This window comes from Heterodontus francisci, chromosome 35 (assembly GCF_036365525.1).
Source record: "Heterodontus francisci isolate sHetFra1 chromosome 35, sHetFra1.hap1, whole genome shotgun sequence".
NCBI classification, from domain to species: Eukaryota; Metazoa; Chordata; class Chondrichthyes; order Heterodontiformes; family Heterodontidae; genus Heterodontus; species Heterodontus francisci.
Genome location: NC_090405.1, coordinates 49795313 through 49820888, shown reverse-complemented (window position 1 = coordinate 49820888; position 25576 = coordinate 49795313). Strand labels below are relative to the sequence as shown.

The 25576-nt window shown below is 42.5% G+C and overlaps 1 protein-coding gene across 1 annotated transcript; it reads left to right on the top strand.

Annotated features, from left to right (window-relative positions):
• Nucleotides 1-3575: 3575 nt before the first annotated feature.
• LOC137350541 (neuronal acetylcholine receptor subunit alpha-3-like) lies at nucleotides 3576-24008 on the top strand. The gene is made up of 6 exons (XM_068015200.1): nucleotides 3576-3594; nucleotides 4348-4487; nucleotides 4605-4649; nucleotides 16883-16992; nucleotides 19792-20797; nucleotides 23880-24008. Exons 1-6 carry the CDS (start codon nucleotides 3576-3578, stop codon nucleotides 24006-24008), a joined length of 1449 nt encoding a protein of 482 aa, XP_067871301.1.
• Nucleotides 24009-25576: the final 1568 nt, after the last annotated feature.

Genomic DNA, 25576 nt, shown 5'->3' with positions numbered 1-25576 from the left:
AACTTCACCTTCTATCTGTCTGCCCATTGATGCAATTTGCATGAAAGAAAGAATAGCTTGTATTTCAATAGCATCTTTTACAACTTCAGAATGTCCTAAAGTGCTTTACAGTCAATTAAGTGTTTTTGAAGTGCAATCAATGTTGTGATGTATGAAAAGGTCACAGGCAATTTGCACAAACAGCAATGAAATAAATGACAAGATAATCTATGTTGGCTGAGGAATATTTATTAGTCAGGACACCAGACAGAACTCACCAGCTCTTCTTTAAATAGCATCCTGGCCTCTTTTGTGTCCACCTGAGAGATCAGACTGGGCCTTTGGTAAACATCTCATTTGAAAGACAGCACTCTCTCTGTACTGTACTGTCATCCTAGATTACATATGAACATACGAATTAGGAGCAGGAGTAGGCCACTCGGCCCTTCGAGCTTGCTCCACCAGTCAATAAGCTCATGGCTGAACTAATTACCCCACATTTACACCTACCCCCAATAACCTTTCACCCCCTTGCTTATCAAGAATCTATCTACCTCTGCCTTAAAAATATTCAAAGATTCTGCTTCCACCGCCTTTTGAAGAAGAGAATTCCAAAGACTCACGACCCTCAGAGAAAACATTTCTCCTCATCTCTGTCTTAAATGGGCGACCCCTTATTTTTAAACAGTGACCCCTAGTTCTAGATTCTCCCACAAGGGGAAACATCCTTTCCACATCCACCCTGTCAAGACCCCTCGGGATCTTATATGTTTCAATCAAGTCACCTCTTACTCTTCTAAACTCCAGCGGATACAAGCCTAGCCTATCCAATCTTTCCTCATAAGACAGCCTGCCCATTCCAGGTATTAGTCGAGTAAACCTTCCCTGTACTGCCTCCAATGCATTTACATCCTTCCTTAAATAAGGAGACCAGCACTGTACACAGTACTCCAGATGTGGTCTCACCAAGGCCCTGTATAGCTGAAGCATAACCTCCCTACTTTTGTGTTCAATTCCCCTCTTGATAAACGATAACATTCTATTAGCTTTCCTAATTACTTGCTGTACCGGCATACTAAGCTTTTGCGATTCATGCACTAGGACGCCCAGATCCCGCTGCATCTCAGAGCTCTGCAATCTCTCACCATTTAGATGCTTCTTTTTTATTCTTCCTACCAAAATGGACAATTTCACACTTTCTCACATTATACTCCATTTGCCAGGTATTTGCCCACTCACTTAGCCTATCTATATCCCTTTGTAGCCTCCTTATGTCCTCTTCACAAGTTACTTTCCGACCTATCTTTGTGTCATCAGCAAATTTAGTAACCATACCTTCAGTCCCTTCATCTAAGTCATTTATATAAATAGTAATAAGTTCCGACCCCAGCACAGATCCCTGCGAATACCACTCGTTACATCTTGCCAACCACAAAATGACCCACTCTCAGTTTCCTGTTAGTTAGCCAATCTGCTATCCATGCCAATATGTTACCCTCTACACCATGAGCTTTTATTTTCTGCAATAATCTTTTATGTGGCACCTTATCAAATGCCTTCTGGAAATCTAAGTACAATAGATCCACCAGTTCCCCTTTATCCACAGCACATGTAACTCCCTCAAAGAACTCCAATAAATTGGTTAAACATGATTTCCCTTTCACAAAACCATGTTGACTCTGCCTGATTACCTTGAATTTTTCTAAATTCCCTGCTATAACGTCTTTAAAAATAGCTTCTAACATTTTCCCTAAGACAGATGTTAAGTTAACTGGCCTGTAGTTCCCTGCTTTCTGTCTCCCTCCCTTTTTGAATAAACGAGTTACATTCGCTGTTTTCCAATTTAACGGAACCTTCCCCAATTCTAGGGAATTTTGGAAAACTAATGCATCAGCTATCTCACTAGCCACTTCTTTTAAGACCCTAGGATGAAGTCCATCAGGACCCAGAGACTTGTTAGCCCGCAGCTCCAACAATTTGTTCAGTACCACTTCCCTGGTGATTGTAATTTTCTTGAGTTCCTCCCTCCCTTCCATTTCGTGACTTACAGCTAATACTGGAATGTTACTTGTATCCTCAATAGTGAAGACTGATGCAAAATATCTGTTCAATTCATCTGCCATCTCCTTATTACCCATTATTAATTCCCCAGACTCATTTTTTATAGGACCAATGCTCACTTTGTTAACTCTTCTTTTTAAAATATCTATAGAAACTCTTACTATCTGTTTTTATATTTCTAGCTAGCTTTCTCATGTACTCTCATTTTAACTTCCTTATCAAACTTTTAGTCATTCTTTGTTGTTTTTTATATTCTGTCCAATCTTCTGACCTGCCTCCCATCTTTGCGCAATTATAGGCTTTTTCTTTAAGTTTGATACTATCTTTAACTGTGTTCGTTAACCATGGATGGCGGGTCAGACCCTTGGAATTTTTCTTTCTCGTTGAAATGTATCTTTTCTGTGTATTCTGAAATATCCCCTTAAATGTCTGCCACTGCATCTCTATTGACCTATCCCTTAACCTGATTTGCCAGTTCACTTTAGCTAGCTCTGCTTTCATGCCCTCATAATTGCCCTGATTTAAATTTAAAATACTAGTATTGGACCTACTCTTCTCTCCCTCAAACTGAATGTTAAATTCTATCATATTGTGATCACTGCTACCTAGAGGCACTTTAACTATGAGGTCATTAATTAATCCTATCTTGTTGCACAATACCAGGTCTAGTATTACATTTTCAAGTCCCTCTGGAGGGCTTGAACCAAAAATCTTCCGATTCAGAGAAAAACTGCTATCCACTGAGCCATAGGTACAACATGGCACATGTAACATCACAATCAAATGACAGCACCTAACAGTGCAGCACTCCCTCTGTACTCTACTGTCATCCTACATTTTCAAGTCCCTGGAGTAGGTCTTAAACCAACAACTTCCTCGTTCAGAGAAAGACTGCTAGCTACTGAGCCACAGCAGACACTGACATAACGGGGGTACAATGCTCCTATATTATAAAACAACTATCATCCAAGCTACCATGAGTAACCCCGTGGAGATTTGCTTTTCAGTATTAAAAGGGATGAGGAATTGATGTGCAGTTTTATATCCGATTGGTTCAAATGTAAGGCGACTACCAAATATTAAGGCAGTGCCCGTAACTCAATATCAAACTGCTGACTCCTGGGAAATAGTAAACCAAAATATCATATTTAAAGAGATTTTTGTTTCTTCCTCGGAATCTTTTCAAGTTATGTTTTCAGGGTTTCTTTAAAATTTAATTGGGGAGTCAATCTCGTAAATCATAACAGAAGCATCAATAATCCAGATTGCAGATTCCTGATGTCCTCTTCCCGAAGAATCAGCAACATGTCTACTAATCTGCCGGATTGTATCTTTTTTTTTCCTGACTAAGAACTCTCCAAAGTTCCTGGGGTTGATGCATCATCGGTCGGAACCTCACCTCACAGAGTTAACAACAGATTTGAGTTCAGTGTTTAATATTTAGAAAGTGCACTCTCTATTCACAACTTTGGAGTTGACATCTATTAAACCCTGGGGAGTGCGATTTGTCTAATTTATTGAAACTTAATAGCATTATGGCGCTGTATTCTTTAGGTATGAATATTGGATAGTTTGTGAATTGTTTTTGTGTGCAAGACAGGAGGGTGTGTGAATTATATGTGAGTGTGAGAGAGAGGGTATGTAGCTTGTGCATATGTGTGAGAGTGAGAAAGCCAGGCGGGTCCGACTCTGTCTCGATCATTCTCTTGAGGGACCCGACTCTTCCAGCTGATTCACGCACAGTTGCCTGCGCTCCGCCTGCCCCGGCACTACAGTCGCTGTCCTTTCAGCACCTCCACCCCTTCTCCTGCTCCACACGCTCTGCTCAATGGGGGTCCGACATCGGACTCTGCCGCTGGCCAGCTGTATCTTTCTCCTGTTTCTTGCAGGTAAGCTTACCTTTTGCAATATCTGCTGCACGTGTAGCTTAACCAGAGCAGAACTGGTCCGTCCCAGTTTGTGCAAGATTATTTTTGACCTGCCCGAGGTGCATTTCCGTGTGTCAAATACAAGCGGGGCCATTCCATTCCCAACATATTTGGGTCTTGCAAACGGGGTGAAATGGGTTGGAATTACTATCTGTCGGCTACCGTCACATTCAGTTTCTACATCTCTCTATTTCTCATCCATTCGGTCCATCAATGCTTGTGAAATCGCGTCCAAATGTTTTATGCACTTTGACACAGATATAGGTAAGACCCATTACCATGAAAGCAACACTTTCATTTAGTTGGAAATCCGAAGACTTGTCATTCAAATAAACGTTGTTTCTCCCCCTCCCCAACAATTCCAATTTTTTTTAAAAAGGTGCCCTGTCCTCAGAAGGAGAGAGAAGGCTGTTTGCAAAACTCTTCGGCAACTACAATCGGCACATCCGGCCGGTGGAGAACGTGTCTGACCCGGTCGTCGTCCAATTTGAGGTGTCCCTATCTCAGTTGATCAAAGTGGTACAGTAGCTTATCCAAATCTCACGGTGCTGTGACTTGTTGAATTGTGTGAAGTGCTTCAGTGTTCGGATTAAACCCTAACAAGATCACACCTGATTTGAGTATTTCCATTCACAGGACGAAATCAATCAGATCATGGAGACCAATCTTTGGCTGAAACATGTGAGTGTCAATCGTTTATATTGATGGATTTGGGTCTACGCCTGAAGGCAGTATTGTTTATGTTGACTGGTTATTTTCAGAGCAGAGGGAGGTTGAATATCTGGGTATCTGGTGAGCATAGAATTGCTACTCATATTAAAATCTCTAATTATTACACCCAAGTAAAGACTGCAATAACACTTGCTGGTTCGACATGTAGGGGGTGACACCCAGCGATGGGCTGTGAGCATTACAGGAACGAACTGATTATATCAAGAGAGCTACATCAGTGACTGGAATCAGCAAGGGTGCAGAGTGAGGGAGTGATAGCAACCGAGTGAATCTGTAAAGTTACATTTTAGCAACAAGCCAAGGGAGGGTCCATTCACCAGGGGAAAAAAAGGAGGGTAAGAAAATTAGGGAGAACTTGGCAGAGAAAAGGAGATAGAGTGTGCTTACTTTGACAGCACCTCCCTACCCCATGACGTACCACAGAGAATGACAAGAACAACATCAACTCCAAGTTCCCCTCCTGAATTGGACAGATATCACTGTTCCATCATTACGACTGGGTCAATATCCTGGAATTCCCTACCTAACACCACTTTGACAGCATCATCATGACAAGGATTGCAGCTGTTCAAGGAGAAGCCCAACATGATATTATCAGGGAAGCTGGAGATAGACAATGAGTGCCGGCCTTGCCAGTGATGCCCACATCCCATGAATAAATTTTAAAATAGGCTCCGCTCACATGTGAAGAATGGCCCTTGAGATATCTAAAACATTTAATCCAACAGGAATCTGCATTTTCTGAGAAGGATAGAAATTTGGGAAACAAAAATGAGGACCATAGTCTCAATAAGAATGATGTAATTATGTTACTGACTCAGGCAGGATTTCATTAATTTCATCTTACACACGGAAAGACAACATTGATTTTCCATTGAACCAGAGGCTGCTCATTTCATGCACTGCAGCTATAATTTATTGGTGATGTTTAAATAATTAGGTAAAACTTACATTTCTAATTCAAATTGAGAATAACATCAGGCAAAGCCATTCAACTGCAAACAAGCCATTTCTTAGCAATTCCATATGTCAATAATACTTGCTTATATACAAATATATCTGATAGTAATCACCGGAGAAGCTGTATGTTTGTAACAGTAACATACTGTTCCGATGAAAGTTCACTGACCAGAAAGGTTTCTCTCTCCACATATGCTGCCTGGCCTGCTGAGTATTTCCAGCATTTTTTGTTTCTATTACCTACATGACAGACTTAAGTAAGACAGGGGCCATATTTTCTCATTTACTGCGAGCAATGCTACTGGAGATCCACTATAATAAAAATCTTGAAGAACGTAAACACCTTGCCTAATTGCCTTCTGGTACTCTGTTACCATTGCAGCTATAGCTCTGTGTGTAGCACTCTCTGCTCTGAGTCAGAAGATTATGGGTTCAAACCCCACCAGAGACTTGAACACAGGTTCTAGGTTGGCACTCCAGTACAGTACTTGGGAAGGGAGAGATACTGAAATAAAAACAAGTGCTGGAAATACTCAGCAGGTCAGGCAGCATCTGCGGAGAGAGAAGCAGAGTTAATGTTTCAGGTCTGTGACCTTTCATCAGAATTGGCAAAGGTTAGAAAAGAATTAGCTTTTTAGCAAGTGGGGAGGGGGCAGTGTTGGTGAGGAAGAAAACAAAAGGGAAGGTGTGTGATTGGGCAGAGGGCAGGAGAGATTAAGGACTCCATCCCAGTTTCTCTGTCTCCGACGCATCTGTTTTGATGATGCAACCTTCTACAACAGCACTTCTGACATGTCTTCCTTTTTGTTCAACCGAGGAATTCCCCCCCACTGTGGTTGACAAGGCCTTCAACCGTGTTTGACTCATTTCCTGCAGTTCTGCCCTCACCCCTTCCCCTCCTTCCCAGAACCGCGACAGGGTTCCCCTTGTCCTCACATTCCACCCCACCAGTCTCCACATCCAAAGGATCATCCTCCGTCATTTCCACCACCTCCAGCATGATGCCACTACCAACCACATCTTTCCTTCCCCTCCCCGTCAGCATTCTGAAGGGATTGTTCTCTCCACAACTCCCTGGTCCACTCCTCCATCACCCCTGACACCTTGTCCCCTTCCCACAGCACCTTCCCATCCAATCACAGGAGCTGTAATACCTGTCCTTAAATCTTCACTCTCCTCACCATCTAAGGCCCTAAACATTCCTTCCAGATGAAGCAGCAATTTACTTCCACTTCCTTCAATATGGTATACTGTATTCACAGCTCACAATGCGGTCACCTCTGCATTGGGGAGACCAAATGCAGATTGGGTGACTGCTTTGCGGAACACCTCCACTCAGTCCGAAAGCATGACCCTAAGCTCCTGGTTGCTCACCATTTCAACACACACTCTGCTCTCATACCCACATTTCTGCGCTTGGCCTGCTGCAGTGTTCTAGTGAACATCAACGCAAGCTCGAGAAGCAGCACCTGATCTTTTGATTAGGCACTCGACAGCCTTGCAGCCTCAACCTTGAATTCAACAATTTCAGAGCATGACTGGCCTTTTTTTTCTAACTATTTTATTTTTTAACCATGTGCCTCTTTTTCATGTGGACAGAGCTGCTGATTATTCTGCCATTAACACTCTTTGTGGACTAATGCTTTGTCTTTCACCGAAAGCATTAACAGACTCTTTGCCTTTGTCCCATGACAGCTTTGTTATTTAATCTTTCCTGTCCTCTGCCCTATCACACACCTCCCCTTTTGTTCTCTTCTCCAACGCCACCACCACCCCCCCCCCCACCCCCTTCACTTGCTTAAAACCTAATTCTTTTCTAACTTTTGCCAGTTCTGATGAAAGGTCACAGACCTGAAACATTAACTCTGCTTCTCTCTCTACAGATGTGACCTGCTGAGTACTTCCAGCACTTTTTGTTTTTATTTCAGATTTTCAGCATCTGCAGTATTTTGCTTTTATATGGGGGAAGTGCTGCACTGTCAGAGATGAAACGTTAAACTAAAGCCCTGCCTATTCTCAGGAGGCTCTAAGAGGTCCTGTGACACCACTTCACCAAACAGCAGGGGTGTCCTGGCTAATATTTAGCTGTCAATCAAAATCACTAAAAAAAAAACAAATTAGCTGGCCATTATCACATTGCTGTTTGTGGGAGCTTGCTGTGTGCAAATTGGCTGCTGTTTTTCTTTAGTTATAACAGTGACTAGACTTCAAATGTACATCATATGCCAATGCAAAAGAATTATCAAATATTGCGATTGTGACAAGACCACTTTGAAAATCTGCCTATTTTATGGTTTTAGACATATAACATGCAACTTCTCTCATTCATCCATTTATCACACTTGTGGAACACGACTGGTTTCCAACAAGTAACACTTCCCCATCACACTCGATTATAGGCAAATGTATCTCAGGCAATTATTTTTGCAGCTGATTGGACCATAGGCAAATTTATTACAATATACTTTGAAATGGAGAAGAAATGCCCATTATCTGGAATATACTGAGAGTCTGCCTCATTGAGAGAAAATAGTTACCCCACACAGGAGTCAGAACATCTGTATCTATGCCTTAGCAATCACATTCATGAAAAAAGGGAAAGAGTGCCAGGTATCTCATCCAAGGTTTGGTCTTGCAACCTGAAAAGCAATTAAACTCTGACTGACCTCACAATGCAGTCCGCTCATTAAACAATCAAGCTCTGATTGACCTGACCATGTTTACTTAATAATAAGTAGACCTTATGTGCCACAAGGAACAGTTTCACCTGAACAGCAGAATTATGCATCACAGATATAACAATTGTTATAGAAAAGCTTATCATCAGACTTACCTTGAACAAAGTCTTAACGCCTAGTGTACATCCATCAGAAACTAAGTGTCATGCATCAGAAGTCATACTTTGCTACAGATGCCAAATAATCTTAAAAAGATAAAGCAAATTGATGATCTGAAGCCTGACATTAAGAACATAAGAAATAGGAGCAGGAGTAGGTCGTTTGTCCCCTTGAGCCTGCTCCGCTATTCAATAAGATCATGGCCGATCTGATTGTGGCCTTAACTTCAATTTCCTGCCGGCACCCCCATAACCCTTGACTCTCTTGTCAATCAAAAATCTGTCTAACTCAGCCTTGAATATATTTATTGACCCAGCCTCCACTGCTCTTTGGGGAAGAGAATTCCAAACACTAATACCGTCTGAGAGAAGAAATTCCTCTTCATCTCCGTCTTAAGTGGGAGACCTCTTAATTTGAAACTGTGCCCCCTAGTTTGAGATTCCCCCATGAGGGGAAACTTCAATGAGTATAGGCCCAACCTGCTGAACCTTTCCTCATAAGACAAACCCCTCATCCCAAGAATCAGCCTAGTGAACCTTCTGTGAACTGCTTCCAATGCAAGTATGTACCTCCTTAAATAAGCTGACCAAAACTGTACACAGTACTCTAGGTGTGTTCTCACTACTTGTGCATAAGACCACGGATGATCTACTACTCTGTATTTAAAAATGCTTCACCTACTTTGCCTACAATGCAATTGTAAATTATAGTGAGCCTCAAACCTTGTTGACTGGTCTGCGTTAGCCACATTACAATCAGGGATAGGCACCAACATATTGCACCATGAACATTTGACAAAATTATTGACTCTGTCACGGACATGGGGGCAATTATAGGCTGTATTTAAGGTGTATAGCCAACCTAATGCCATCAAAACACAGTCCGATTTAAAACACATTTCTCCCTACAAATAAAGTAGCTAAGCATACAAATATCAATGGAGAGCAGCACAACTGTATTAGCTAACTAGCAAGCAAAATAGTATACAATACCAATGCAAATTACTTTTGTTAACAGAATAGAGCTAGCTACACCATATCACGGGGTGGTAGATGGACCTTATCGGATGACATCTATGGATTCATACTGTGTCAGGAGTGCAAATTCATCCAATAAACCATGAAACTCAAGGAGAGGATTGTTATTGTGGTTATTGAGGTGAGGCAGTAGAAAAACCAGCAATAGGAAGATGGACCATTTCTTTAGGGCGGCACAGTGGCGCAGTGATTAGCACCACAGCCTCACAGCTCCAGCGACCCGGGTTCAATTCTGGGTACTGCCTGTGTGGAGTTTGCAAGTTCTCCCTGTGTCTGCGTGGGTTTCCTCCGGGTGCTCCGGTTTCCTCCCACATGCCAAAGACTTGCAGGTTGATAGGTAAATTGGCCATTATAAATTGCCCCTAGTATAGGTAGGTGGTAGGGAAAATATAGGGACAGGTGGGGATGTGATAGGAATATGGAATTAGTGTAGGATTAGTATAAATGGGTGGTTGATGGTCGGCACAGACTCAGTGGGCCAAAGGGCCTGTTTCAGTGCTGTATCTCTAAACTAAACTAAACTCACACTGCTGTTGTCACAAGACAATTTAACCCGTGATGGCCAATGTTTGTGAAACTTCTTTACCTGCTGGTAATATGTCATGACAAGGCAGCCAACAAAAGGACAGTGATCACCAAATCAGAGGAATTTTATAGGATGGAGCAGATAGTACTTCAAAAGAGTCATGTAAAACAGAAAAGCAGAGCAGGACAGAAGGGACAGAGAGATTAATGGTAGGTAGCCAAGACTAGTTTATTCATCTTGACAGGTTGTTAAACCAGGTCTGGGTTCTAAAATACAGAAACAACAGAATTTCTCATGGACAAAATGTAATTTGCTCACCAAAGCTAGTGACAAAATTAGACAAACACAATTACAAATAAAGAGAGCCCTTCAGTTCCTCCAATAAAGCGATTCTCTTAAATTCACATATGTTTATATCTCAGTCGATCACTGTCGATTCCGATTCAGCTCTGACAAGATAATTATTAACAAAAAGCTTTTCTGCAAAAAGATGCAGTTCTTACTGCATGTATTATTCAGTTACAAAATCTTTAGTCACTATCTGTAAGATTGTACTCCAGACTAACCAATTTATGTCCAAGCCAAATCTATTACCCGTTAGCAAATTTTAACATAAATGTAATTATATGATACAAACTACTTTCAAATGATATTGGCCACTCAGATTATCTGCCCTCAAACTGAATAATAAATGATGCACATTGCGGTTAATGATCTTTGACATACTTGTAAAACTTGCCTTTTAATCGAACTCGCAGCAAAAAAAATCAGTTAGTGACAGTTTCTAACATGGTCATTGAAACATCATAAATTTTTACTGTCTTCCTTGAGTTTTTAAAACTGCAAATACAGTATAGATTTTGTTAAGGAATTGTTTATAGTTCATCATAGATTAAGGTTTATTAAAGCTATGTTACATTCTATTTACTAACTATTGTGTTTGGGTCAGCAGCATCCTGTTTTTGCTAATATCACTCAGCCCCATTACATCATACTGTCATAGTCATAAGGAACTTAACATTCTTTAACATGCCTTGACATTCAATGGCATTACCATTGCTGAATCCCCCACTATCAACATCCTAGGGGCTACCATTGACCAGAAACTGAACTGGAGTAGCCATATAAATACAGTGGCTACAAGAGCAAGTAAGAGGCTAGGAATCCTGTGGCAAGTAACTCACCTCCTGACTCCCCAAAGCCTGCCCACCATCTCCAAGGCGCAAGTCAGGAGTGTGATGGAATACTCTCCACTTGCCTGGATGGGTGCAGCTCCAACAACACTCAAGAAGTTCGACACCATCCAGGACAAAGCAGCCTGCTTGATTGGCACCCCATTCACAAACATTCACTCCCTCCACACCGACGCAGTGGCAGCAGTGTGTACCATCTACAAGATGCACTGCAGCAATGTACCAAGGCTCCTTAGACAGCACCTTCCAAACCCGCGACCTCTACCAACTAGAAGGACAAGGGCAGCAAATGCATGAGAACACCACCACCTGCAAGCTCCCCTCCAAGTCACACACCATTCTGACTTGGAACTATATCGCCGTTCCTTTACTATCGCTGGGTCAAAATCCTGGAACTCCCTTCCTAACAGCACTGTGGGTGTACCTACCTCACATGGACTGCAGCAGTTCAAGAAGGCAGCTCACCACCATCTTCTCAAGGGCAATTAGGAATGGGTAATAAATGCTGGCCTAGCCAGGGCCTCCCACATCCCATGAATGAATAAAAAAAACTTACAGTGCTGACTTCTGGAGATTCCTTGAATTTTCTTGCCTGTTTTCCACTCAATACAAGTTTTGGAACAATGTGATTCCAAATGGATAGCAGCGGAACAACTATTATATAGAAGTAAAGGTCCAGCAACTTTCAACATGTCACTGAGCTTGTGTCCCAGGTGAAAGTAATTTGTGCCAGAGTGCAGAAATTGAGACATTCCCGACGTGACTTTTGCCTTTTTAAAATGAGTTTACATAACACAAGCCTTTAAACATGTGTTTTAAAATAATCTAGCTGTTAGGTTATTTTAAAATGCGTCAAAGGTTTGAAGCAGTGGTGTCCAACCTTTCTGCATGGGGTGCCACATTACAAGTTTTGTTTTACATAAGGGGACCAGTGAGATAATTTTGGAAAGATAAAGGCATTAAAAATTTATCTTACTATTAATCAAAACAACAAATGTGCATTTTTGTGAAGAAGTATTAAATGAGATGACTAATTTATTGACTTACTTTCTCGTCACTATGTTGGACATTGATTTACTGATTGCCTGGCATTTCTTTGCTTGCACAAGTAGTCAGTGTTTGCCTGCACGCTTGTAGCGATGGATAGATGTCCATCTGTCAACAGTGATCTTGATCGCACTTTCTCCCTCCTCTCTATCCCTGTGTCTGTCTGTCTGTCTCTCCCCTCTCCTTGTGTCCCCCCCATGTCTGTTTCCCCTCCTCACTCTCTCTCATCCCCACTCTTTCTCTCCGTTTCCTCCCTCTTTCTCCCTGTCCCCCCTCTCCCTGTCACCCCTCTCTCTCTCTCCCTGTCCCCCCTCTCTCTCTCTCCCCCACTCTCTCTCTCTCCCCCTATCCGCCCCCCCCCCCCCCACCGTCTCTCTCTCCCCCTGTCCTGCCTCTTCTCCCTCTCTGACAGTTGCAGAGAGCGGGGCTAAGCTGCTTCATGGTTGGTTGATTTTTTAAAAACATCACAGCCGTCACTTTCACAGCTGACAGGTGCTCAGAGCAGAGACAGCGCTTCCGAACATCTGACAAGCTCGTGGTTTTCTGCGGGCTATTAAAAAAAAAAATTGGAGCCCACCAGAAAAACCCGAACTTGTCCGAAGTTCAGAAGCATTGTCTCTGCTCTAAGCACCTGTCAACCGTGAAACTGATGTCTGCGATTTATTTTTTAAAAGTCGGACTGGTGTGGAAGAAGAAGCCAATGGGAAATTTCTCATTCCTAAAGATACCAGTCACGGACCTCAAAATCTTTACCACGGACACTGATGTCCGTGCATGGACACGATGTCAACCCCTGATTACAACACAGTCCAATCAGAGCTTGATAATGTTCCATACCATTTGTGTCCTCATGGAGTAATCAGAATGTTGGAAAAAAAATTAAACTTTTCAGCTGTATCCAACTAATACACCAAAATAGTGGGCATTAGATTAAGACATTCCTTAAATAGAGCATTTCATACAAAAACATTACACATTCATATATTGATCACACCAACTGTTATTTCGCTACACTATCACAATTTCATCTCATGTGTTTAATCGCTCTTTAAACAGTGTTCAAATCACACACAGCTTCCACAGTGCGGACTGCGACACCGACTACTCCCTGGTGTGCAGCAAGGTTAGACTCAAACCAAAGAAGCTGCATCACTCCAAGCAGAAGGGCAGCCCGCGCATCAACACTAGCAGAATTTCTTATCCACAGCTGTTACATAAGTTTCTAAATTCACTTGAAAAAGCCCTTCAAAACACTCCTACAGGGGATGCAGAGATCAAGTGGGCCCACATCAGAGGTGCCATCTATGACTCAGCAATGACCACCTATGGCAAATGTGTGAAGCAGAATGCAGACTGGTTTCATTCTCACTTTGAAGAGCTGGAACCTGTCATAGCCGCTAAGTGCATTGCACTGCTGAACTACAAGAAAGCCTCCAGCGAGTTAACATCCTTGGCACTTAAAGCAGCCAGAAATGCTGCACAAAGAACAGCCAGGCGCTGCACAAATGACTACTGGCAATACCTATGCGGTCGTATTCAGCTGGCCTCCGACACCGGAAACATCAGAGGAATGTATGATGGCATTAAGAGAGCTTTTGGGCCAACCATAAGGAAGATCGTCCCTCTCAAGTCTAAATCAGGGGACACGATCACTGACCAACGCAAGCAAATGGACCGCTGGGTACAGCACTACCTAGAACTGTACTCCAGCGAAAATGTTGTCACTGAGACAGCCCTCAATGCAGCCCAGTCTCTGTCAGTTATGGATGAGCTGGATGAAGAGCCAAAAAAATCAGAACTTAGAGATGCCATTGATTCTCTAGCCAGTGGAAAAGCCCCTGGGAAGGACGGCATTACCCCTGAAATAATCAAGAGTGCCAAGCCTGCTATACTTTCAGCACTCCACGAACTGCTTTGCCTGTGCTGGGATAAAGGAGCAGTACCACAGGACATGCGCGATGCCAATATCATCACCCTCTATAAGAACAAGGGTGACCGCGGTGACTGCAACAACTACCGTGGAATCTCCCTGCTCAGCATAGTGGGGAAAGTCTTCGCTCGAGTTGTTTTAAACAGGCTCCAGAAGCTGGCTGAACGTGTCTACCCTGAGGCACACTGTGGCTTTCGAGCAGAGATCCACCATTGACATGATGTTCTCCCTTCGCCAGCTACAGGAGAAATGCCGCGAACAACAGATGCCTCTCTACGTTGCTTTCATAGATCTCACCAAAGCCTTTGACCTCATCAACAAACGTGGTCTCTTCAGACCACTAGGAAAGATCGGATGTCCACCAAAGCTACTAAATATCATCACCTCATTCCATGACAATATGAAAGGCACAATTCAGCATAGCCTCATCAGACCCCTTTCCTATACTGAGTGGCGTGAAACAGGGCTGTGTTCTCGCACCTACACTGTTTGGGATCTTCTTCTCCCGGCTGCTCTCAAATGCGTTCAAGTCTTCAGAAGAAGGAATTTTCCTCCACACAAGATCAGATGGCAGGTTGTTCAACCTTGCCCATCTAAGAGCGAAGACCAAAGTATGGAAGGTCCTCATCAGGGAACTCCTCTTTGCTGACAATGCTGCATTAACATCCCACACAGAACAGTGTCTGCAGAGACTCATCAACAGGATTGCAGCTGCCTGCAACAAATGTGGCCTAACCATCAGCCTCAAGAAAATGATCATCGTGGGACAGGACATCAGGAAAGCTCCATTCATCAATATCCGCAACCACGCTCTGGAAGTGGTTCAAGAGTTCACCTACCTAGGCTCAACTATCACCAGTAACCTGTCTCTCGATGCAGAAATCAACAAGCGCATGGGAAAGGCGTCCGCTGCTATGTCCAGACTGGCCAAGAGAGTGTGGGAAAATGGCGCACTGACATGGAACACAAAAGTCCGAGTGTATCAAGCCTATGTCCTCAGTACCTTGCTCTACGGCAGCGAGGCCTGGGCAACGTATGTCAGCCAAGAGCAACATCTCAATTCATTCCATCTTCACTGCCTCCGCAGAATCCTTGGTATCAGGTGGCAGGACTGTATCTCCAACACAGAAGTCCTTGAGGCGGCCAACATCCCCAGCATATACACACTACTGAGCCACCGGTGCTTGAGATGGCTTGGCCATGTGAGCTGCATGGAAGATGGCAGGATCCCCAAGGACACATTGTACAGGGAGCTCGTCACTGGTATCAGACCCATCGGCCGTCCATGTCTCCGCTTTAAAGAAGTCTGCAAACGCAACATGAAGTCCTGCGACATTAATCACAAGTCGTGGGAGTCAGTTGCCAGTGATTGCCACAGCTGGCGGACAGCCATAAAGGCGGGGCTAAAGAGTGGCGAGTCGAAGAGACTTAGCAGTTGGCAGGAAAAAAGACAGAGGCGCAAGAGGAGAACCAACTGTGTAACAGCCCCGACAACCAATTTTATCTGCAGCACCTGTGGAAGAGTCTGTCACTCTAGAATTGGCCTTTATAGCCACTCCAGGCGTTGCTTCACAAAGCACTGACCACCTCCAGGCGCTTACCCATTGTCTCTTGAGACAAGGAGGCCAAAGAAGAAGAAGATTTAATCAACATTTGCTTTGTTATGAAAGCGCTTCAATTTTCAATATTTTATTTTTTGAGGACTTCTGTTAAAACTGAAAAGATTCCATGGATGAGTTTTATTTTTACCAAGTTCATTGAAAGGACACTCGAGATGTTATTGGAAAACAACCTGTGCTGGAAATCATGTGCTTTAAGCTCAATAAACAACAGAAACATTGATGACCTGGGGAAGATGTTTACAGAGAAGCCACATGTCAAGGTTTATGGAGGTCAGGAGGTTGAGTTTCTGTTTGGGGTTGGTATATTGTTTTCAGTTCAGTTGGGATGTGAATTGTTTTGAAGACAGTTGGTTTTTTTGCCTGCCAAGAAGAAAAGAAACCACCTAGCTCATCTCTTTTTCTACATCTTTGAAGAAACCCTGCAAAGATCCAGCGTGGGAGAGCTAAAATCCCTGGTGCAGCATCTCTGCTGAGAAGCTGGAAAAACCTGCCAGATAAATCATCAATACTGCCTGAAAAGAACTGCTTTAGAAAAGATCCCAGTGACCTGTCTCTGTATACCCGGACACCAGGCCAAAAGGAACAACTGACTTCCTTCCATATCTTCTCATTTTTCTTCAAAAATTAGCAAGTATTTGGCCAAAGTGTGTTTTTTTTGTGTCTTTTCTTGAAACGGACCGCTGCAGAGAGAATTTCTGTATTTTTTTTTCAGTGTGTGTATGTGTGGGGAATTTAAAAAGGGAACTTACGTATTTCAATCTGTGTGTTAATGCTTTGTTTTGTTACTGGATAAGTCTTGTTTGATAATAAACTAATAATTTTGTTGTTTATTAAAGAAATCTGGTTGGTGTATTTATTTTGGGATGAAGAGTATGATTGACCGAATCGGTAACTGGGTAAACATTAAAATAAAAAATATGTTGTGAGCTACAGAGAAGTGGGAGCAGAAAAGACAGTGCACTCCTCCCACTTCAGTCATAACTTCATATGATGCCTTTAACCTATTTTTTGTTGTTTTTGCTTTCCTCAGATTTGGAATGATTATAAGTTAAGGTGGGATCCTGCTGAATACGGAAGTGTCAAGTTTATTCGGGTTCCTTCTGAGAAAATCTGGAAGCCAGACATTATCTTGTACAACAAGTCAGTATTAATGAAAGTGATGTCAAATTAACCAGTTAATGGCACAAATGAATTGTAATTTCTGTCCCCATTCACAGCATACCATAACATTAGCATGACTGGGGTCCTGCAATGGGTTAATTAGTGAGCTGTACTATTCCATGCAGAGCCAAGATAAACATACTCACAAAATTTCCAGTTTAAGCCCTGGGCTGGGCGGAGTTAACTGCTCTCAGCTATGCTGTTGACGGGAGCACAACAATTGGTCTTAGTGACTTGCAGGGAAAACTCTGGGCCCCTGCTATCCAGTGATCCACATGTGTGGATGCTGGGTGAGACCAGAATTTGGTGTGATGCTCCCCATTCTCAAATATCTCACTGCACTAAACACACACACATTAGGCTGAGATACCATAGGCCTCCCAGTGCCCATGGAACTATAGCCCAGCAAAAGACAATGTATTCAGGAGAGGAACTTGCTTTGGCTCAAAACAACACAATATGAAATTTGGGTGCAATCAAATCACTAACTGGAAAATTTAGCCTCTCTTCTACCTCACTGTTTCCCACACCAATCAGTTCCATGATGCACCAATACTCCAAGGCATTTGAGGAACCAAGAGCTGCTGTGCTAATATGACTCGGAGAAGTTTATCATAAGTTGGTGGCATGTAGCAGGCATTCATAGAATAGATTACATAGAATAAACAGTACAGAAACAGGCCATATGGTCCAACTAGTCTGTGCTGCTGTTTAAACACCACACAAGTCTCCCTCAATACTATGAACCAAATCTCAGCCTTTCAGCATAACTTTCTATTCCCTTTTCTCTCATGTACTCATCTCATTTTCTTTTGAAAGCATTTAAGTTACTTGCCTCAACCACTTCCTGCGGTAGCCAGAAGAGTTTAAGTTCAATTAATAAATCTGGAATAAAATGCTGGTCTCATTAATAAGAATCATAAAACTACCAGATTGTTGTTTTAAAAAAATCTGGTTCACTAATGTCCTTTAGGGAAGGAAATCTGCCATCCTTACCTGGTCTGGCCTACATGTGACCTCAGACCTACAGCAATGTGGTTGACTCTTAACTGCCCTCTGAAATGGCCTAGGAATCCACTCAGTTGTAGGTAGTTTATCACCAACTGCTCAAGGGCAATAAATGCTGGCCTTGCCAACAACACTCACATCTGAAGAATGAATTTTTAAAAACTCCTTATTTCCTTTAGGATTTATTATTTATAATATACAATAAATTATAAAATATTTATAATTTTATTGGATTCACCCAATAAGAAGGGCAGAATCAAAGCATCGCCAAAGGATATAAAGTAGAACTGACTTGAAAGAACAAAATTAATCCTGTAATGAAAAATAAGAGGACAATGAAGTTATTCTCTCTGGATTTCCTGTGGTTTTTAAAAAAGGCAGTTTAGAAGTGATTCTATCAATGCTCCATTGCATTAGACTAGTGGGCATTCTTCTGCTTTTCTAACATAGCAATCCATATTATTTGGCTGAAATTAATCAGACAAAAATTCTGCCAGAGTAGCATTGAAGTGATGTAAAATTTATGAGAACACTAATTCAAATTAAAATCAATAAATTATTCCGCATGAGCTATGCATTTAGTGAGACTGGGCACCCATTTCATGAATAAGCAACATAATTCGCTATGCATATTGATTTTCTTGCAGTTTGGAGTAAAAGTGTAGTTTTTGAAGTGTTAGTTTAGTTCAGTTTGGAAGCATTCATGCTGCAAAGTCACGGGTTCAAGCCCCACATTGGGTAAGAGTTTACACTTTAGGTGCAATCAGCGTCCAAATTGCACTCAAAAGAACCAGTTTAATTTTAAGAGCCTCCTGGAAGGCCTGCAAACAGGCACAATTAGCAGAAACTCCCAATGGTGATTAATTCATCCAATGGACATGGCTGGTATTATGGACGGGGCCAGCTTCTAACTAGAAGCATTTTAAACTAGCCCCAAAGATTGTGGAAACTTGTTTGCGCTGAATGTAATTTGTGCCTAAAATTCCACGACCTTTTGCATGGGTTATGCTGATTTTGGGTGAATTTCACCAAAGAAACCAGCGCAATAGAGTGGAAACTTGATTCCATTATCCAGGCTGGCGCTACATCGAAATACTGAGGGAGTGCTGCACTGTCAGAGCTACCATCTTTCAGATGAGATGTGAAATTAAGGCCTGACTGCATTTTTCAGATATATGTAAGTAATTCCATGGCTCTTTTTCAAAGAGTAGGAAGTTCTTCCAATATCTGGGGCAATGTTGATCCCTTGACTGCAACAGATTGACTGATCATTTATCCCAATGCTGTTTATGGGATATTGCTGTGTGTAAATTGCTTGCCATGTTTCCTACAAAACGAGAGTGACAGGTTACTGCAGCAACCTAGCTGATTTCTGACCAAGGCGGCAAATGGTGAGGTCACCATATTTCCACAGATCAATTGTAGTGAATCTAAACAAAGCACCATCTTAAGACGGATGTTCCCATGTGAACAGCATACTGTTTAAACTCTTCAAATTAATAGTCACCACCTGCTGGCCTCTGGACACTGCCTGATGGGTAGTCATAGCCATAGGATTTTTACGATGCAGGAGGCCATTCAGTCCATCGTACTTAACGCTGCCTGTGTGAAAGGGCTCTCCCCTTAACACCATTCATGCTAATCTCCTCACATCAGGAATTTGTGGCTTGTGAATGAGAAATAAATCAAAATTTAGTTTGGGTTAGGAGGGGAAGAAAATTGCTGAACTTAGAAACGCTAATATTGTATTCCTTTCGGTTGTGACCCTAGTGCTGTCGCCGATTTCCAAGTGGATGAAAAGACCAAAGTCTTGTTGCAATTTGATGGTACCGTGACCTGGATATCACCAGCCATATTCAAGAGCTCCTGCAGTATGGATGTGACTTACTTCCCCTTCGACTACCAGAACTGCAGCATGAAGTTTGGATCCTGGACCCACGACAAAGCCAAAATCGACTTGAACATGATCGGCAGCGAGATCAACAGGAAGGACTTCTGGGAAAGTGGTGAATGGGCAATAATTGCTGCACCAGGGTACAAACACAGCATCAAGTACAATTGCTGTGAAGAGATCTACCTAGACATAACCTACTCTATTTACATTAGACGAATGCCTCTATTCTACACTATCAACATTATCGTCCCCTGCCTGATGATCTCTTTTTTGACCATTTTGGTTTTCTACCTGCCTTCTGACTGTGGAGAGAAGGTAACTCTGAGTATTTCAGTCCTGCTTTCCCTCACTGTGTTTCTCCTGGTTATCACCGAGAGCATACCATCTACTTCCCTGGTGATCCCTCTAATTGGGGAATATCTGCTCTTCACCATGATCTTCGTGATTCTATCTATTGTTATAACAGTTTTTGTGCTCAATGTCCATTATAGAACCCCCACGACCCACACCATGCCAGTCTGGGTGAAAACCATCTTCTTAAAGCTGCTGCCACGAATTATGTTTATGACCAGACCCACGGCAAGTTGGGAGACTCAAAAGAATCCAACGCCCAAGTTTCTCGACAGCAGCAGCGAGATCACCAGTTGCTTTAAAACCAAATGCTCTGGGAATGGTTTTTACTGCCAGGACCAACGGTGTGTCTGCTGCAGGCTGCACAGGCTGAAGAACCCGGACGCGGGTGTGAGTTTGACGCAAAGCTCCAGCGCAGAGTCCCTGGATGCTCAGCTTGCAATCTCTGTCTTGTCCCCTGAAGTTCGAGAAGCTATTGAGAGCGTCATTTACATTGCAGAAAACATGAAGCTGCAGAATGAGTCCAAGGAGGTGAGAAAGATTACATTTACATACATTCACACAGAGTCTTCAGGTGAAGCAGGCTTAGAGGACAGAAGATAATTGAACCAGGGAGAGCAAACATAATTCCGTCCCCATTTTGAAGCCATACATTCTGCCCTTACTTATATTTCCATTATAAATTATATAACTTAGCACACTAACTACAAAAGAAAAATATTGGAAATCTGAAATAAAAACAGAAAATGCTGAAAGTGTTCAACAGGTCAGGCAACAACTGTGGAGAGAGAAACAGACTTAAAAGTTTCAGGTCTATGACCTTTTGTCAGAACTGGAAAAGTTAGAAATGTAACAGACTTTAACCAAGTACTGAGGCAGGAAAAGGGGAAGGGAGGAGAGGACAAAAAGGAAGTAAATCTGTGACAGGATGGGAAACAGGAGAGATTAAATTAAACTGTAATTGCAGCCTCCATCCAGTGGTGGTGGTGCAACTTTCTATTTGAGGCATAATTACAGCGTGACAAGTCTACATAGAAGTTTTTATTGTACATGTGAACATTGAATTTATAATGGGAAAGGTTGATGAAGTATGTGCAGATACAATTTGTATAGATGTATACAACATATTGAGGCAATAAGTACTTTGGATTATAAACATACAGATGCGGTCAACAAAGTATGAGGGGGAAAATGATGTAACTTTGTGCAATATGCAAACTCTTTAATACATTATAGATCCAGAAGCTGAGCTCATTATCCAATTCATGAGTTTCTGTGGGAGCTTAAAGTCCCTGGTGGTCCAAATCATAATGTTGTCACTAAACTCGTGGTTAATGGACGCATTATCTGAACAGCAACCAAAAGAATTAAAGAGGACAAATTGAGATCAGCAGGCAGCCCCACCACAGCTTTGCTTACAGCAGAAATGATTCTTCAATATAAAGGGGGATGAAATTCCTCTGGCCTATGAAGCATATCAAATATCACAGCAGGAATCCTCTTCTCCTTAATTGCAGAACCACTATTTGTCTTCTGCACTAGGTCCTTGTAAAGTCATTCCGATTGCTGCTTCTTTCATTAAACTACAGAAGGTCAAATTTAGTACTGATGGCAGAAAGCTTTTCTTAAAAAGAGTGATCAACTCATGGAATGGACTAAAATAAAAGCAAAATACTGCGGATGCTGGAAATCTGAAATAAAAACAAGAAATGCTGGAACCACTCAGCAGGTCTGGCAGCATCTGTGGAAAGAGCAGAGTTAACTCTGCTTCCCTTTCCACAGATGCTGCCAGACCTGCTGAGTGGTTCCAGCATTTCTTGTTTTTATATCATGGAATGGACTTCTGGTTAGGGTAGCAGAGGCAAGAACCCTGCAATAATTTATTGGACAAATAATGGGTCAGGGGCTGGAACATTTTCCTGGATGCCTGAGCTTAGGTGGGTTGGATGGCTTTCGCTATTGTGATATTTTTTCTCTAATTTGTCCATTTAAACTTCCTTGTCTGCTCACCCTGATCTTTTCTCCATTCATTTTGTTCTTTAAAAAGCATCTTTTGTTTAGTTTAGTTTAGAGATACAGCACTGAAACAGGCCCTTCGGCCCACCGAGTCTGTGCCGACCAACAACCACCCATTTATACTAATCCTACATTAATCCCATATTCCCTACCACATCCCCACCATTCTCCTACCACCTACCTACACTAGGGGCAAATTACAATGGCCAATTTACCTATCAACCTGCAAGTCTTTGGCTGTGGGAGGAAACCAGAGCACCCGGCGGAGACCCATGTGGTCACAGGGAGAACTTGCAAACTCCGCACAGGCAATACCCAAAACTGAAACTGGGTCGCTGGAGCTGTGAGGCTGCGGTGCTAACCACTGCGCCGCCCACAGCTTTAAAGCTTTAGCTCCTGTTTCATTGCCCATTAAACTATAAAATCTTTCTTCCTCTTTCGTTCTTGTTTTCCTATTGGGCATTTATCTGAAACTATCTTGTCCAACTGCAATGAATTTGGATTAATCGCCTGCGGGACAGGGAATTGTGCTCTTTGGGAGAGACTTGCAAACTGCTTAAAACATCCCCATTTTTTGAAGAGGGCAAATATGACGACAATGGCACACCTGCAGCAAACACCCACCACAGCACTGTAGCAAAATCCTAATCAAAAGCAGCAGCCTTTAAGCTTGGGAGAGTGGCACTCGATCAGCACGTACCCCTCATATAACTACGAAAGAGAAAGAATTTGCCAAGAAATCCCATGGAAAGAACATACTGGAGAAACTTTCATGCTGCACTTAATGCCAACAGTTAAGCATGACTAATATTCATTATCATTTATTTAGTTGATTGAGAATCTCTTCAGATACATGCAGGACAGCTTTTTTTTTTGAATGATTTGCTCCTTCTCCTCCACTCCTGAAGCTATCCATTCTTGCTGGGGTAGAGTTCCACAGACATCTGGTGGTGAATGATTATATTGCACTTTCAGCAAATCTTCAGTCGAAGTCCCTATTTTTATCAACTCTGAACTGGGGTCACTGTGGAAAGCATGTCTTTTTCACTTAATCAATATTTATTCAAACTCTTTTAACCGCCCTGTTTCACAGCGCTGTGTACTGGTGTGGTACTGATCCACACTGACCAGAAAGTACCAGGTTTGACTCCTGATCTGCGCTTAGGTGGACATTCTCAGCCAAGGCAACATAAGCACTGCAGTTGGGCACAGTGCCCCTGCAAGGGAAGATCGTTCATGGTTTTGGTTTCTAAATGCAGTGACTCCTGTCAGAAAGTATGCCTGGATATGAACCAAGAACAGATTCGATTGTGATGAGTATACAGTTGAATAGCCAGCACTCACTAAGGTAGTGTCAAGAATTGCCCCTTGGGTGATGTACCAAGGAACAGCTGGTGCTTTTTGGATTGTACTCGGTATCTTGAGGAGAGAAAGGACCTGTCCTGGGAGTATTTGATAGGGACAGTGTAGGGGGAGCTTTACTCTGTATCTAACCTGTGCTGTGCCTGCCCTGGGAGTGTTTGATGAGGATTTACATTGAAACAATTACACTTCTGTCTTACAATTTCTGATTTTTCTCTTATGGTACTTGTCTCAGATCCAGGATGATTGGAAGTACGTTGCCCTGGTGATCGATCGGATCTTCCTCTGGATCTTCATCCTGACATGCATCCTAGGAACAACAGGCACGTTCCTACAGCCATTGATGTCTACAGACGAGATCTGACTGTCAGATATAGGTGCATTGCTGTAAATACAGGAGACTCCTTTGTTACTGTGTGAAAGGGCCAGCCAGAGTGCTGGCACTGTGCATGGAGGGAAAGCCAGCTTATAAGACAGGGCTAGAGAAAAACTGCAAATTCTGGAGAACACCTCTCCTCCATCTTGATCTTTAAGATACTTGCTGTATGTGTTTCTTTTTTAAGTTTAATATTAGAAGGGACCAGTGGCAGAGCTTCATGTAACAAATATGTTGTTAATTTTGACTACGCAGAATCTGGGAAGGCAATTGTTGGACCGGATGGGAAGAAGGGAGAAACGGGTCAGGTTCCCAGTGCAATGGGGAAAAGGGGAGAATGCGTGACAGAGGAAGTGCTGCCATGCTTAATCTGGGGAAATATTACAGACCACATGTTTAGGGAAAAAAATAGTTACGATTCAAAAATTGAGACAAAGGGCAAAAGTGTGGACAATTGTAAATCATAAATAGCAGTAATTGGCAAGTATGGCACTTAGAGGCCGCAATATATAGTAAGTTATAAAAGAGAGTCTTTCTTAAAACTCACTCAAATGAGACACCGTTCTTCAGTCCAGAGAGACAGCTGTCGATCACCAAGTGGTTCAATGTTTAAAAAACAAATATTAAATCAGTGCACCAGCCATGACAGAACTGAGCCACAACAACTAGGAACATACCCAGTTCCATCCTGTGCTCAGATAGCAGATATCTGCCAGATCAGAATTGGGGCATGAGAATTGGCATCATAAACCACCCCCTCCCACCCCCAATGGGATTGGAAGGCTCAAAATCAGCCCGAGTACCTGATCACTGCCGGATGACTCAAGCATGCAAACAATGACAGGGAAAATTCCACACTGGTCCATCCAGCCCGTCCCACCCACTCCATCTCATGGGAAAGATCAGAAATACAGATGAAATCCAGGCCAATCAGGTAAAAAGAAAAATCTGGATAATTGAACATTTCTGGTAAATTGCTCTCTGACCCCCCTAAACAATCAAAACTAGGCCAGGAGGCCACTCTGGTCCTGATTAATGGTGTACAGTATATTTTGTATGAGGTGATCACCACCCCAGCTGGAAACATCTCCTCCTGTCAAAGGCGCGCACAGACATCAGCTGAGGACTGGATGGGGTTCGTGTGTGAAGCTCCCTGCTGTCTAGCATCACAGGGGAAGAATGAGCTCTAGACATATTTCAGAAAACTGGCCCTGAGAAACTGTACCAGAGCAAGTTAGCAATGAGGGTCGGATTAGTAAATGGAATAAGTTAAAAGGCACAGAGCGATGCAACGTGTATAGGCCTCTGCCTTACCTGGCACTTCATACAGCACAAGTGACAACAGCACTTGTATGGAGGACCTTTCTCTTGCAATGGATGAGATTATTCATAGCTTGTGTAATCTACAACTGTGCTGTAAAGACGTGTTTTTTGTTTTTGGAGTGTCGCTGGTGAGTGTAATGCTGTTGCCAGTTCTGCAATATCTAATAAAGGAAAATTAAAATATCACTGCACTGGTTTAAGTTATAAAAAAACTCCACATGTTAAGTGTCTTG

Bases quoted from the DNA above. Each gene is read 5' to 3' on its own strand.
- LOC137350541 (XM_068015200.1), top strand. The intron at 4,488-4,604 runs GTACAGTAGCTT...TTCCATTCACAG, and splicing joins TATCTCAGTTGATCAAAGTG to GACGAAATCAATCAGATCAT. The intron at 4,650-16,882 runs GTGAGTGTCAAT...TGCTTTCCTCAG, and splicing joins CCAATCTTTGGCTGAAACAT to ATTTGGAATGATTATAAGTT.